Source organism: Chiroxiphia lanceolata, chromosome 6 (genome assembly GCF_009829145.1).
Source record: "Chiroxiphia lanceolata isolate bChiLan1 chromosome 6, bChiLan1.pri, whole genome shotgun sequence".
NCBI classification, from domain to species: Eukaryota; Metazoa; Chordata; class Aves; order Passeriformes; family Pipridae; genus Chiroxiphia; species Chiroxiphia lanceolata.
Window position 1 is genome coordinate 58,704,265 of NC_045642.1, and position 16,159 is coordinate 58,720,423.

General features: G+C 40.8%; 1 protein-coding gene across 1 annotated transcript in view; it reads left to right on the forward strand.

Moving 5' to 3' along the window:
* KCNH5 (potassium voltage-gated channel subfamily H member 5) overlaps positions 1-16,159 on the forward strand; it is a 175,761-nt gene that overhangs the window by 58,477 nt on the left and 101,125 nt on the right. The window contains exon 7 of the mRNA XM_032691257.1: positions 1,786-2,215. Coding sequence (XP_032547148.1) covers positions 1,786-2,215 — 430 coding nt within the window. The remainder of the gene's footprint in view (positions 1-1,785; positions 2,216-16,159) is intronic.

Consider the following 16,159-nt stretch of genomic DNA (forward strand, 5'->3'; position numbering starts at 1 on the left):
ACCTTCATTCAGTAGTCCATTGTCCCCAGTTCACTGTGTCATGTGTGTTGTAAGGGACTTCCCAGTTTATTGGAGCAGTTGGCTGCTTAGAGTGCCTCACAGTCATATATCCTAAAGCAAATAAGTAGATATACATTTAGATGGAAATAAGAGTAATAAACTACATCTCTGTCTTGTGTAAATGCAAAATACAGAAATCAAAATGGGAAAATTCCACTTCCCTCTGTGGCATTAGTCATCGTGAGAGCTTGAATGCAAATATAGAGCTTCAATTTATTAAGGATTTGGGGATCTGAAACACATTCCAACAGGATTTGAAAAGCATACAAGAACTGTGCCAAACAGATTACATCTAGAAATATCAGATGTGTGTTACCCTTCAAATGTTAGTTGGGAAAAGGGAAAGAAGATGCAAAAGAGGAAGAAACAGAGGTGCAAAAGAGATGAATGTTTTTCTGGTATGGAAAACTCCAGAAACTCCAGTCTTTTACTGTTTGATAATATAATTAGCTAGTGTTTTGACTAGACTGATTTGATAATGATGCATAGAAAAGGGCAATTTAATCTTGGCGCAGTAACTAGGAATGTTTGCCTCATTGCTTTCTATGTCTTAATTTCTACTTTAAATTAAATGTCTTCAGCTTCTGAATGTTTTATATTAGAAACCTTCCTTTACAAACCTTCTATTTTGAGCCACTAATTAATTTAATGCATAAGTTAGATATATCATGGGATTGCAATAGATCAGGAACATATTTTTGTTCTCTTTCTGCATCTCTAAACTCTATTAAGATACAGTGCAAACCATTTGTGCATTGAGGAGGACATGCACATTTCTTATTCCCTCTCAGATGTTTCTATTAACTTTTTGATGGTCCTTGTGCTCTTATTCCCTAAATATTTGTGCTTCCATTTATTTGTACTTCATGTATCTTGTGTGAAAAAAAATCAAACCACTGCACAAACACTTGCTTTAGAAAAATATGTCTGTTGACTGGAAGGGAAATTAACCCTTTATGCAAAAGGCACGTGCCTTGTGGTCTGTGTTACCCTCAGTCAGAAGGGTGATGTGACCAGAGTTGTTAATTCCGTGTTCAGTCAGTGAGCCTTCCTATAACTAACAAAATAGCCACACTTATGTTACCTGGGGTGAAGGTTATTAAGGGGTGGAGACTAGAGGAAGCCACTCAGCTCCTGTTTGGTGGATGAGAGTGACAATAGGCAGATTTCTCTGAGTTACCCACTATGATTACTTTCTGATGTTTCTTTTGAGCATCTGTTAATGTTGAGGGTTGTTGAAGTGGGTGGACCACTATTTTGACCAGAATAATAATACTCTGCTTGGATTTAATAGAATACTCTTCTCTGAGAAACTTTGAGAAGACTCCACTTGGATGGTGTAGTTCCATCTGTGACTGCTCTTCCACCTCGTTTGATCTCCTTGAGGTCAAAGCAGAGTCTCCTGTTTACTTCAGACTGCGAAGTATTGAATCACTCCTTTTAGTAATAAACTTGCCATTTCCCACTTTGGATTCTACAGAACTCTTGCTTTGAAAGACTGAGCTTGAACAAAATAATTTATCCACCTAATGAGTGCCAAACTTGATTCAGCCTGATGAGGACAAAAGCACTGTAGGGGGAGAAGGGTTTGATTTTGTATTCTGTTATCTGAGGCCTGAAAAACTGTGTAGAAAGATTTAAAGCAGATGCAGGAATTGCTGTACAGACTTCTGTGCTAACCAGCAGGATATATCAGATCAAATAACGATTTTTATTCTTTCCTAGGGAATCAGTAGCCTCTTCAGTTCCTTAAAAGTGGTGCGTCTTCTACGGCTCGGTCGAGTTGCCAGGAAGTTGGACCATTATCTGGAATATGGTGCTGCTGTGCTGGTGCTGTTGGTGTGTGTGTTTGGGCTGGTGGCCCACTGGCTAGCCTGCATATGGTACAGCATCGGGGACTACGAGGTTATAGATGAACTCACCAACACAATCAAAACAGACAGTTGGCTCTACCAGTTGGCCCTGAGCATTGGGACACCATATCGATACAACACCACTGGCTCGGGGCAGTGGGAAGGAGGACCCAGCAAAGACTCCTTGTACATATCCTCTCTCTACTTTACCATGACAAGCCTTACAACGATAGGATTTGGAAACATAGCACCGACCACTGATGGAGAGAAGATTTTTTCCGTGGCCATGATGATGGTTGGCTGTAAGTAGAACTCAATTTTGCTGCGTTTAACCCAAGGGGAGTTCAATGGCTGGCATAAGGGTTGCATAGCACACTTGCTGTAAGCTTTCTTGACATCCTAAAAAAATCTGAAGGCCCTGTAAATAATCACAAAATGAACTTGGAATTATGTGAAGCGGGAATTGAAATTGTGTAGCTGCTGTAGCTTTTAAGTTGTTTGCAAAACTAAGTGTTCTGGATACATAAGTGTGCCCACAGACAAGTCTATATTGAATTCAGGGCCTCAACTTTTCACTTTAAAGATGGCTTTTATCACATCTGAAAGGTCTTGGCTAGAATTTGGTTAAAAGTACAAAGTGTATTCAAATTCAGGTAGTCTGACTGAATATAAACTTGCACAAGCTTGGAAACATTTCATGTGGTTTTATCCAATTCTTGAAATATTTAGTGATTCCACAAAGTGATTGCGTACTTTATTGTAATGGTTTGAGTTACAAGTCTGAATTTTATCTTCTGAATGTGGTGACCTTTGCCACCAGCAAAGCTAGAAGTGAAGGAAATGATAAGACACTACATTGCACCTTTTCTCTACTTCCTGCTGTTTCACAGCTCCACTGAAATACTCTAAAATCAATAGTGGTAAGGCGCATTTCTCATTTCATGTGCTGCCAAGGTTAGACCACTGAGCATCTCTACAGGTTAATAGAAATCTTCTAAATATAGTGAAGACAACTTAAAATGTTAATACCATTTGGGAGAATTATTTTTCTGTTAAATAATTCTTGGTATTTCTCTGTTGCTTTCTATTTTCTGAGCTCCATACAAACACTAACCAATTATGTAACAAGAGAGCAAACAAAACCTTTTGATAATAAGATCTGCATAATCTCTCTGATAATTATCTCAGCTAACACGTTGAGCTCATCTCAGAGAAATACTGAACTATAAAAAGGAAGCTTTCTTGCTACAGTCTTTCTAGGTCTTTAGAAGATTAAAACCATTTGTTTGGAGATTTTGAAGTGCTTTTTAAAGAGAGGTTGCGGTTTTAGGACTCTTCTTGCAGTGTGGTGCAATGAAATTTCTGCCGAACATCATCTCTACATGATGGGTTGATGTGTTCCAAAACATTTCCAAGTTCATAAAAAGCAAATCCCCAAGGCAGAGCATCAATGAGCTGTTGCAGATAGGTCATCAAAACCCTCTAGGTGCTGTTGTGCCATTTGTTGAAACTGCTTTGTGGTATTTACAGAATTTGGAGACTTGGAGAATGAAGTGAATATAGAGGATTTTATATATATTGTAATGTTTATGTCCCTTGGGGTTTTTTTGGTGGGGACTTCTGTTGTTCTGCAGAGGAGGGTCCCACAGAAGGAATTGAGTGGTAAATGACTTAGAGTGGGGTGAGAGCCATAAAAACATAATGAATGCTACTACTACTATTTATAATGATAACAACAACAACAAAATATATACATGGCCTCAGTAAGTGAAAATGAAGTGCAGATTGTAACCTGCTTTGTATTTGTTCTAGGTGGATTGTGTTCTTGTTTTTTCATCTCTGAAACATGTTAAAGATAGGGAATACACATTGCAGTATCAAAGCTGGCTTTTACCACAGCCTATGTATGTGCCACTGTCAGATCGTAAAAGTTTTTATAAGTGCTACATACAAAATTATTAAGGGTCAAATTTGTAAGTGGTAACTGTGAGCTTAATAGGTGGAAAACCTTGAGTAGGTTTATAGGTTTTTAGACAAAGTCAAAAGTAGATTCTAAAATTTAAGAAGCATGGCAAAAGGACAGTTGACTTGCTTATTGCATAAAAATAATACCATCAAATGTGATTGTGTCTTCTCTTGTGAGTCAGGTGAAGAGCATTGTGGACTGCAAGAAAAGTACAGTCTTTAGTTTATTTACCAGTGTGAAAATGCTCAATTATCATCAAATGGTTGAATCTTTTGCAATGACATCAATGCAGATTTGATGATTCACAATTCATGCACATTGGTGTGATGACTGCCCCTGAAATCCAGATGATAATACAGAGCAGTTCCTTGATTGGTTGAATACTGGTTAGAAAATACACCAACTCCCAGACATACACTGTTCATAGGCTTCATACTTGCAATATTCCTGCAAAGAGATCAGACCTGCAGGATTTTATAGGCATGCTTTGCAGGGCCAGCTGCTGAAAGCCTGACACTCTGAGCTCCAAAATGAAATAGGAAGGCACAGCAAATAATCAGTCGAAAAGGCAATTTCTCAGGCAATCAAAGTGGCCAGTGAGCCTGGGAGAAGGATTCGGCCCCATGAAAAGGTGTAACTAAGAACTGAAAATTATTTGAGTAGTTTTCAAACCAAGATGTTTTAGTTTCTCTTTTGAAACTGTGTTTTGAGATAAACATTCAGCTAAATTCAATTACAGTTCAATCAATAAAAATCTCTGCTTCCCAAACAGACTCCTGTTATAAGCAGAGAGAGGCTGTGAAATACCTTTGGTAGTTCTCCCGAAGAAGTTTGCTAATACCAGTAGCTGGTATTGGCAGTGCCTTTTCTAACAGACTCTGCCAAATAAATGTCTTAAACTTAGCACTGGAATCAGAGATAGTAATTCATCACAATCCCAGCTGCCTACTCATGCAAACTGCAGATAGGAAAGGAAATCTTCGCTGCCTTGTCAGCGAGAAGCGGCTTTTTCTGAAAGCCCCAAGTTTCCTATTCACGCTGGCAAAGTTATCAGGACCTGGGAGGAGTATTTGGAAAGACTTGCAAATCCTTCTGGTGGGCAGGATTGCAAAGTGGTGTACTTGTTAAAAATAGCCAGGTTCAGATTCTGTAGGTGCTGATAAAGCATCGCTCGGTGCGGGGCAGTGGCGGGGGAAGCCCTGATGAATGGAGATGCTTTTCAGTTTGATTGGCAGTTTGTCATTTCTTTGTTCACTGAGGACAGATTGAGTGGGATATTTAGACTGAAATACATCACCTGTCTTGCAGGAAAAAGAGCTTTGAATAACTTAACCTCATCTTTCAGAGCTTACTTCAGATTTCTTTTTGCCTGACTTGTTTTATGTTGGTGTCCAGTGCTGTTCAGCAATATTTTTTCTGCTGCTTCTTGACACTTGAAAAGCTAAAAATAGCAAACATAAAGCATCCTATGACAAGGGAGCAAGTTTTTACAAGGGTTATTGTTTAAATACCTATTGTGCATTTACTGCCTAGAGTTGCTGAATATGCATTGAAAATCTGATTTTTGTAGCACCTTTTGTGTTGATCTGGGTCATTTCATCCCCTCTCTATGCAGAGCAGAACAAATAGATAGGTCTGTCAGATCCTTTGAATGGACGAGGAATCATTTATCATTCAGGAAGGTCCTGTCTTGTAAACCTTCCATTATCTTCTGTCAGCTCACAGTCTCCAAACAGAAGCTCAGTCTCTGCTGCTGCATGTTGCTCTAGTTCAGTCCACAAGCAGGTTTTAGGCTTCTGCAGCCCATCCATAGATGCAGATGTAAAATTGATAGGGCTTGTACCTTTCACAGGAAAAATAAAAAAGAAAAGAAGAATTAGTCAAGAGAGAAAACAGAAAGAAACTTTTGGTTCATACACCATTATTACTGTCTTGCAACTCCTCGCTGCCAGGACTTCAGTGAGCAGAAAGTCAGTAAAAGGCAAAAGGCATTTTGGGAAAGGTGGCAGTATGGCAGGGTGAAACAGCTTGCAGAATTCACGAGAGGTGGGGTTTTCTGAAGGAACAAGAGTTCATGTACTGCCATATGCCTCCTTCCTTCCTGTGCTTCCAATGGGAGAAAAGTGACCAGCTTCCCAGTGTCCTGGTTTAGGCTGGGATAGAGATAATTTTCTTCCTAGTAGCTGGTGCAGTGCTGTGTGTTGGCTGTAGAATGAGGATAATGTTGATAACACACTGATGTTTTAGTTATTGCTGAGCAGTGCTGACTCTGAGTCAAGGACTTTTCAGCTTCTCGTGCTCTGCCAGCGAGGAGACTGGAGGGGCACAAGAAACCATGAGGGGACACAGCTGGGACAGGTGACCCAGACTGGCCAAAGGGACCTTACACACCATATGGCATCACTTTTTTCTTGTATTCTTTTATCATTAATATAATTCCCCCCCTCTTCCTTTTCTGTCCTATTAAACTTTTTTTATCTCAACCCATGAGTTTTACTTTTTCTTCTCATTCTTTCCCCCATCCCACCGGGGGAAGAGTGAGTGAGTAGCTTGTGGGGGTTTTAGCTGCCTGCTAGGTTAAAGCACAACACCCAGCTTGCAGCTCAGAGGGTCTCTGACACACTCCTGTGTGCTTCTGGTGTAACCTGGAGGAATTGATTTGCCTCTGTCCATGTGTAAAAATGAAATTGCTCTGAATGGCACAGAGCAGATTGCAAAGTCAGTAAAAAATATGGCACATTTTTATGTGCCATAAATATGGTATTTACATGAGTTTCTTTGTCCAGCTGAGTGAACCCAGCCCAGTGCATACTTCATCCAGGCAACAACAGAAATCCAGTATATTCCACTGAAATGCTCCGACGATCCTTACTGCGAGGGAAGGTCAGAACATGATATCGAAGGGAAGAGTGTCAATAAACATTGAATACTTCACTGCTTCTCAGGATGTGAAAGACACAGAAAAATCTCTTAGTTACCAATCAATCCCCGGAAGAGCTGAGAAAAGGTGCTTTGTTGTTCGTCCTTTGTTGTTCTTCTTCTTTATCTACATACGTTGTTACTTTGGCATCTATTTACTCCAGTTTTATGGGGAGGTTGTTGTGGGGGAGATGATATTTTTCAGTGACTGGTTTTAAATTATGGTGAAGACAGACTTGGTAGTTCAAATTGGTTTTGCGTATGAGCAGAAGAATTTGTTGTGGTGGTTGTACAGGATAGCTTCTCTTGAAAATGTGAGCAATTTCTAGACACTTTTTTCAAAAAATCAGTTTCTAGTTTAATGGCTTGAAATGCTGCCTTCTTGTTGACATCTTAAAATACCCAGGTTGATGATTTTAAGGTAGGAAAAGGAAACAGATGCAATTGCTGTCACTTTGCACCCAAGTTCTTATTGTTAAGGGGAGAGATACAAAGACGAGTGTGGGTGGGTTCTTCTTGTCATGGAATCATGGAATGGTTCGGGTTGGAAGGGACTTTAAAGAACATCTAGTTCCAGACCCCCTGCCATGAACAGGAACACCTTCCACTAGAAGGTGTCTGCTAGACTCATAGATATCCTAGGTATGTCAGCTAGACACATAAATATAGATAGCCTAGATATCCTAGATATGTCTGCTGAACACGCAGATGTCCTCCTATGCTTTTAATTTTACTAAACAAAGAGAATAGGACATGCTTTTTCCTTTTTAAAGTGGGTGAGATGCTCTTATCTGAGCCACCCCTGGTCCTAAACCCTCCTGTATTTGGCAGACAATGCTCATGCCATCCCCCCTCGCTGCCGCTCACCTCTTTTTTTGGAGTTGTGACATGGTCTGCCAGGGATTGTCAGTCATCTCTCCGTTGATCTGTCAAACCTAATTCATTATTTAAGTGGGTTCTTTCATTGTTCATGTAACATTCATCAGTTCCCTGCCAATATATGGTAGTTAGCCACTTGAGTGCTGTTTGTATGAATCATGGAGGTTTATCTAGTAAATTTGTTAGGCAGTGGCTGAGCCCACGCACTGACACAACAGTGTATAAATGTAGGAAAGCGCTTGTCTGGCAGACTCCCAGACGAGCAATCCCAAGAGTCCATAGGATTTAATTTTTGATCCTGAGGAAAATGTATGTGTAAGATAGCACCTTCTAGCAAAAATCATTGCCAGTAACGTAGATTAAATCATATTTCTCACAGCAACAGATAGTAATATGAGAAGGCTTTACATCTGTAGGAACTCACAGGCTGGAGTGTTTAGCAGTGGTTGAAATCCAACTCCACCCTAAGGGTGTCCTGCAAGAGTCAGTTCTGTGTAAGGGCAGTTTCTTTTCATGCAGAGATTTGGGATGTGGGAGAGATGTGGCTCTGCATCACCTGTCCAGGAGCTGCAGAAGGATTTGTTTGACCTCTTCAGCAGTGGAGGCCTGCCAATTTTTGCACTGCTCCTTGCAGTTTCTTGAAATGTAGGATGGAGGCGGAAATATGTCTCTTTCAACAACAGCATGGCCCCACTAGTGAGCTCCTAAATGCTTCTTAGAATCACAAAATCGTAGAACAGTTTGGGTTGGAAGGGACCTTAAAACTCATCTTATTCCAACCCCCTGCCATAAGCAGGGACACCTTCCACAAGACCAAGCCCACCTGGCTTTGGACCCGTCCAGGGACAAGGCATCCATGACTTCTCTGGAAAACCTGTTCAGCACACACAGATGTAATCCTCAAGCTGCATTTAGTGGGTGGGTGCAGGATGCTTCCATAGCCATCAGTGTGACATGGCTGCAGAGCTGGGTGACAGCCTGCACCCCCTGGAGGGATTGCTTGCAGGTTATTGCTGAGTTGGATTTAGCTTGACCCAGAGTGGTTTTAAACATTAAGACAGGGTGTCAAAGGTGTTCCCAGAGGGGCTGATTTAGGTGTATTTTTAGCTGTCTTGTTCTGGGCAGGTGGGCATTTGGCCTCACCACCACTATCCTGCTGGATGTAATACCAGAATTAACCTTCTGCAGCACCATTACCCCTTGTCTTTGAAGGGAGCGTATTTTGATATTTCAGAGCTTGAAGAAGGGTTCTCAAAAGGCCACGGGACACCTGAAGACTAGAGGAAAAGATTTATGTAAAAGCTAGGTCAGTGATGCCATTTTAAGTGAGACTGGAGATGAATTTATTAGCTTAGTATTTCAGATGAGGCAATGAGGAAGGTGATAAATTCTTTAACATCCAAATCAGGAGACGGTAGAAGTGTTCATTCGTATTTACCCATAAGTGCAAATGGAAGAAAGTGATACAGAAAGTTACAAGAAGTTGCCTTGGAAGTGGAACTTTCCCCTTTTGAGTGCCATTGAAAAAGCATTTTGACACTTTTGTACTGCTGAACCATAGTCCAAGTGCTATTAGCTCTACAAAGCATTGAATATCAAGATCTTTCTGTGATTTCTTTTAGTTGTAAGTAATCTTAGTTATGTCTCATAGATGGAGCAGGAGTATTTCCAGTCAGGGTACTGGTCTCAGTGCAGCAGATGAATTTGGCAATCTTAATATTCTCTGAACAGCTGCGTGGAAAAGAGAGTATAATCATATCAGTAGCCTACAGTAAAAAACAAATTACTCTTAGGGAGTAGAAGGTCTGGCATCATCCATTTTTAATGGAACTTCAGTGTAAGAGTGAGAAAAGACCTCCAAGATCAAGTCCAACCATTAACCCAGCACTGCCAACCCCACCTCTAACTGTGTCCCTGAGTGCCACATCTACACATCTTTTAAATCCCTCCAGGAATGGTGACTCCACCACTGCCCTGGGCAGCCCATTCCAAATTTTTCCTAACATCCAGTCTAAACCTTCCTTGGCTCAGCTTGAGGCCATTTCCTCTTATCCTGTCACTTGTTACTTGGGAGATCCCCACCTGGCTACAGCCTCCTTTCAGGTAGATGTAGACAGCAGTAAGGTCTCCCCCGAGCCTTCTTTTCTCCAGGATAAACAACCCCAGCTCCCTCATCTGCTCTTCTTCAAACCTGTACCTCAGACTGTTCCCCAGCTCCATTGTCCTTCTCTGGACATGCTCCAGCACCTGGTTTTATCCACCAGATTGGGGTGGATAGAACAAGGACACTTGGCAGAAACACCATAGTGGGGCCATATGTGCCTTGTTTTGCTTTAACTCTGTAGTGGCAGTAGATTTTTAGATATTCAGGTTCTAGTTGATAGCAAAACCACATGTCTTTATATAAAAGAGCTTTAAAACTGTAAAGCAGTCTCCTTGGGAAACTTTATGGGATTTTTTTTTTGTCAAGGTTATAGCTAGCATGTGTTTATTTAAGGTTTACTTTTATTGTCATTTTCTTGATATGTTTAAATGAAATTATGGTGTCAAGAGAGATAGGACAGTGAGTGGGAGAGGTAACAATGAAGAAAGAAATGTTATTTCGTGCTATTGAGCTATATTATTTAAAACAACTGAAAATTGATGTTAAATAAATGATATGTAAATGGAGAAAATCAACCTTTATGCTCACATATAGTGCAAGTAATCACCTGAGATTGTCCCAGAGGGATTATCACATTGTCCTGGATTACTCATAACAACTGTATCTCTCAGGAAGGAAAAAGTTTTAATTAGTCCAACTAGATCAGCAAATATATCCAACTAGCTAACAACACAACACAGCAAAGCTTTATAGCATATTGTGCTAGAGGGATAAACAAATCTGAGATAAAAGGTACCCCCCAAGGTATCACAGTGCTTGGATGGAAGGAGCTCAGGAGATCGTTTGTGTTTTCCTATACTGAAGTTTCTGAAAGCCAAGCGAGTGATCTGAGTCTGTGTCTGCACAGAGATCCTTGGCTAATTTTGTGTACTCCTGAGACAATATCTGTGTGTGTTTGGCATTTAAAAAGGAGAGTTACCCAGCTAAGTCAGGCCAGTTACCAGGTAGGTCCTGCCTGATTTCAGTGGAGCTGGGCTCCTCGTTGGGCCCTGCTTTCAGTGGATAAAACAGGTATTTGCTGTTAAATCTCATTAATATTGGCCCGGTTTTTCTTGCAGGTAAGTGCTATGGTTTATCATCTGGAGTGTGTGGAAAGTTAGGATGGGCAGTAAAGAGAGGGGACAAGTTGTTTTAGGAAGTGTCCCACTTTAGAAAAATTCATCATACCAGTGAATCAGGCCTTAAAATACTATTTTTTTCAGGTCCAGCAAGAGATTTCCTTGCTTCAATTTTGTTAGGCTGACTTTCAGACCTGAAAAACTGTGACATTGTCAGACATCCAGAGAGGCTTTGCTTTTTCTAAATATATAAAAAGCCCCAATCTCTGGGAGGTTTCATTATTGCAGTACTGCCTGTGATACTGTAACATGTTTGGTGGTAGTTAGAAATATCAGGTAATTGGATAAAAGATGACTGATACTGGCTTTTGGTTTCTCCTTGCTTCATTTCTGGAGTTCTGAAGTAGCAATGTCATGTTCCTCTTGAAAATTCTGAGAGCACTGAGGACTCATCCTGCACATCTCTCGTCCTCATTCATCTTTCCTGTAGCTTTTTCTGCAAGAACTTTGGTAGATTCAGGAAAACTTTTCCACTGGTGGAAGCATACTCTACGTGGGAGTATGACTGCAGGTTCCTCCCTGAAGAGCTCTACCCCTTTCCCTTCAATGTGGAGGAAGGACAGGAGAGGATCCAAACTGGCATCTCTTCCCTGGGTACCTGCTGTGCACCCTGCTGAGTCAAATCCAGTTGTGTTTCAGTAGGAATATTTTGGTCATAAATGATTAAAACTAGTTTTCTTCCACTGGCCAGCAGCCAGCACGGATGTGTCAAGATGAGTTCGTGGCAAATTAATCTGATTTCTTTCTTTGACAAGATAACTGCCTGGAGAATAAGAGGAATTGAGTAGATGCGATATATCTGAACTTTTTAAAAGGCTTCTGACACTTTTCTACATAGTCATCTTGTAGCAAACGAGTGAAAGATGATCTCAACACAGTCATAACAAAGTCGGCGATAACTGATTGAACAACCTCTCTCGAAATATAATCAAGGGCTTCACTGTCAAAGCTGGAGGAAATTACCAGGGAAATTTTTGCCCTGCGTGTGATTCCATTCAACATTTTCATTAGCAGAGTTGAGTGACAGAGCAGAAAGAGAGAGAGAGAGCACATCAGGAGAGTTATGGGGAGGGTTGCAAGTGGTTTAGATGGCAGCATCAGAATCCATAATGATCCCAGTAAATTGGAAAGGCATCCCAGAATCAGCAAGGTGAATGTCAGCAGAAGTGAATGCAATGCACCACATGTAAAGAGGGCGAATCAAATGCATAAGTGTAGTATAGGGAATAAATGGCTCTGCTGCTGAGAGGCTGGAGAGGATTTTGGAGGGTAATAGATGGGGAAAGTGATAGGCAACTGCAGACTGAATGTAACAATGCAACAGTGGGCTAAAAGCTGTAGATCTCACTCTGCAAAGTATCAGGAGCAGTGTCATAGGCAAGCTGAAGAGGGCATTTATTCTGTTGGGACTAGGGCTGGTTAGGCACATTTTTTTTAATTTGTTTTTTTTTTATAAAGTTCCTTAAGGAAGCTATAGATCAGCTGGAGGGATAGGAGATCAATAAAAACTTGTTGCACGGCAGGATCTCAGGGGAATAGTTGGAGGAACTGACTTCGGCTTAAGCTGATGAAAGCTTAAGGGGTACATGAAGGTTGACTTCTATCATGGAAAAAGTGTGCTTGAGAAGGGAAAAAAAATGTTGATCCTCTATTTTTTCTGGAGGGCAATGAGGTCAGTTAGGAGGGAGTGAAAGACTGATGTTGGAAATGGGGATTTCCAACATCAATTAGACAAAACTTCTCATCTGTGTGTGGATTCAGGTCATGGGCAGAGCCACCACCAGATTTGGTGGACTCCATTGATGAGTATCTGTCAGTCTTGCTGCAGGTATCCTTGCTCCTCCCTCAGTATTGCAGTTGGACCAGGCAATCCCTTGAGGTCACTCCCAACCCTACATGCCTCTGATGTTGGAGAATAAGGTACAGCTGCAAATCCCTGTTGTGTGTTAAGCAAATCGAAGCTAGCCAAGCTCACTTGCTCTAGGTGGTTGACCATCCTTAAGTATTTAGTGATTTTTTTGTGGTCCATGATGTAGTGGCTGCAAAGTTTGAGCTGTGTATTCACCCTACATCACTTCCATATTTAACCTGTAGGATGTTCATGCACTCACTGGGGTACCCTCATCCTGGGGAAGTTCAGCTCCCTGGGGAAATGCTGTTGTCATCCAAATAATGTGAGGCTTTGAGAAATGAATGGTAGTGTCCAGTGCTAAAACAAAGCTACAATTTTATAATTTTTTTTTTTAGCAAGTACAGGGTCTGTGTGGTAGTGTTCATATTCTCTAACAAATTCAGAAGGCATTGTTTGGAGCAGATGATCCTTAATTCAGTTATTTATGGAAGAAGAACCTGTTCTCACTGAGGGTCTGAATCAAGTCCCCCCGTAGGAAACAGAGGGAAATTAATTTCAGTAGAGGAGTTTTGACTTCTTTTTGTCTTTAAAAGTTTTTGTAACTGAAATATAATTCTGAGCTAAATATTCTTGCCTCAATGTTTTCATGAGGACTTTTTCATTACAAAAATTAAGACTCACGCTAGAGAAAGATACAATACTGATTTTATGTTGGAATTTTAATTCCACCCCTTTTTTTCTTGTCTTTATTTCTCTAAAATATTTTTGTTTTAAATCCACATGTTTTAGTATAATGCACTGTTAAGAATTGTAGATGGATGGGAGTAGAATTTTCCTTGAAGTTTGAAAAAAAAAAGAGAAAAGAGATATTTGGGGGCAATATTCTCACTTTCAGTAATTTCTCTCTTTTTCCAGGGGAAACTAAATAAGTAGATAAAAGCAAGAAAACCAGCAGATAGAAAAAGATATTTTTCAGAAGTAGAAGATTAATAAGCTTTTATCTTACCTTGTCTACTTTTTTGTTGCATAACAACATGAAGGATTTTCTAATAGAGAAGAATATTTAATTTCTTCTAAAGTGTGTAATGAAAATTAAAGCATATTTCAAAGCTCTTTTATGAAGCGTAATCAGAATTGAAATAGGATGAGGTTGATGGAAAAAGGGTTTATAAATATCTGCCGCTGATTTCTGCATGGTGATGTGACAATTGCCTTTCAGGTGTTTTTCAGTACTTCCCAGAATGATCTTCTCCATAACTTTACCAGACACTGAAGTGAGACTGAGAGGCCTGTCATTTCCTTCTTGCCCTTCTTGCAAACTGGGACAACATTGCCCAGCTTCCATTCAGCTGGGACCTCTCTGGATTCCCAAGAATGTTCAAAAATCATTGAGAGAGGTTTTGTGATGACATCAGCAGCTCTTTGAGGATTCTGGGATGAATCTCATCAGGCCCCATGGATTTGTAGGCATCCAGTTGGAGCAGCAGATCCCAGACAATTTCAGGGTTGACTGGGAGGTGATCATTCTTGCAGTGATGGTCCTCCAGCTCTGAGACCACCCTGGTCAGTTAACCATGTTGAAGTCAGAGGCAAAGAAAGTGTTAAACCCCTTCTGCCTTGTCTCTGTCCCTTGTTTGTGAGGTGACCACCCTTATCCCATAATGGGCCAATGGTATTTCTGTACTGCCTATTGCCATTAATGTATTTGAGAAAACTCTTTTTATTCTCCCCCACATTTCTGGCAGCTTCAATTCCAGTTGAGCTTTGGCCACACAAATTCTCTCCCTGCAGTGGCAAGCAGCATCTCTGAATTCTTCCCCTGTCTCTTGACCTTTCTTCCACTGGGCATACACCTTCCTTTTCTGCCTTATTTTCAAGAGAAGATCCCTTCTCAGCCTAGCTGGCCTTCTGCCTCGCTTGCTTGACTTCCAGCATTTGGGAATTGCTTCTCCTGTGCCCTTAAGGAGGTGATGTTTGAAAAGTGACCAGCACTGATGGTGACCTCAGCACCTGCAAAAACATTTTCCCAGGGGACCTTATTTATTAGTTCCCTGAGCAGCCTGAAGTCTGCTCTCCTCATGTCCTAAGTTGAGGTTTTGATGTCACTTTTCCTCCTGTCAACAGAGATTTTAAACTCAATCCCTTCATGGTTGCTGTGGCCAAGGTGGCCACCAATCTCCACTTCATTCACAAGATGAACTCTGCTGACAAGCAGCAGATCAAGGAGGGCATCTTTCTGTGTGGGTCCCTTCCAACTCAACATATTCTGTGATTCTGTGAATTGGAGATGGCTTGGAGCAAAACACAGGTGAAGCTGCTGGTGTCTCGTGAGACGTTATGGAAGTGAAAAAAATTGGTGTCACTGAGCACCTTGTCCCCTTTCTGTTCCTTGGGCAGGAGCAGGCAGGTGTTGCACACATGTTGAGGCTGCTCTGCTGTCTCCTCTGGGAAGTCAAGGGGTAGCACTGGCTGTTAAATGGGACGTTAAATGGCAGAATTAGAGAGATTTATCTGAAGCATTATTCTTGATTTCAAAATAATAAATCTTCATTGTCAGAACTTCCTTAACAGTTTTCAGGGATTGTAACAGATGCATATTACTCGCATTGTTCTTGATGAGCTTTGGAGCAGGATTACAGTTTTGTTTTGTAGAAACCACAGCCTACTTTGGCCATTTTTAAAAAAAAGAAAACCACTTTTTCCTAAGCTTCAGATTGGGGTCCAGCATTGCAGCTATTTTACATGTTCCACCAACTACTAATGGAGCAATACGGGAAAGCACAAGCCTAGATCAGGACTCTCTTTTACCTGTTAAAAGCCCCACCAAAAAAACCAGGAATAACAGAATATATTAACAAATTAAATCCTAGAGTGCTTTGCTAAACAGAGGACTTAATGATAAATACTGGGGCTCTCCCACGTCTAGCTGTCTTAGGAACAAGTGAGATTTAAACTCCCCTGCATTACAGACAGAGTTACAGCGAGAAAATTATTCGTGGTTTAAACATGGGTGTGTTTTTATTTAAATGCTTCTTATAAGCACTTAAACAAATGCCTCTAAACGCTTGCAATATTACACGGCGTGATTAGAGGCTTTGAAAGGAGTTTAATGGAAGCTGCATCAGAATTGTACACCCACATGAACACCCAGAATAGGAGGGACAGGAAGCCGAGCTGAGCAGATTTGATCCAGCCTAATTAGTCAGGTTGTTGTTGTTTTTACAGCCTATTATTGATACACAAACACGCTGTTGAAGAATTAGTAATCTAAAACATTGCAGTTCATTAGAGTGTTTAGTGGTGTTCTAATAGCCATGCTCCATCTGGATGATAATAAGAAATAATGGA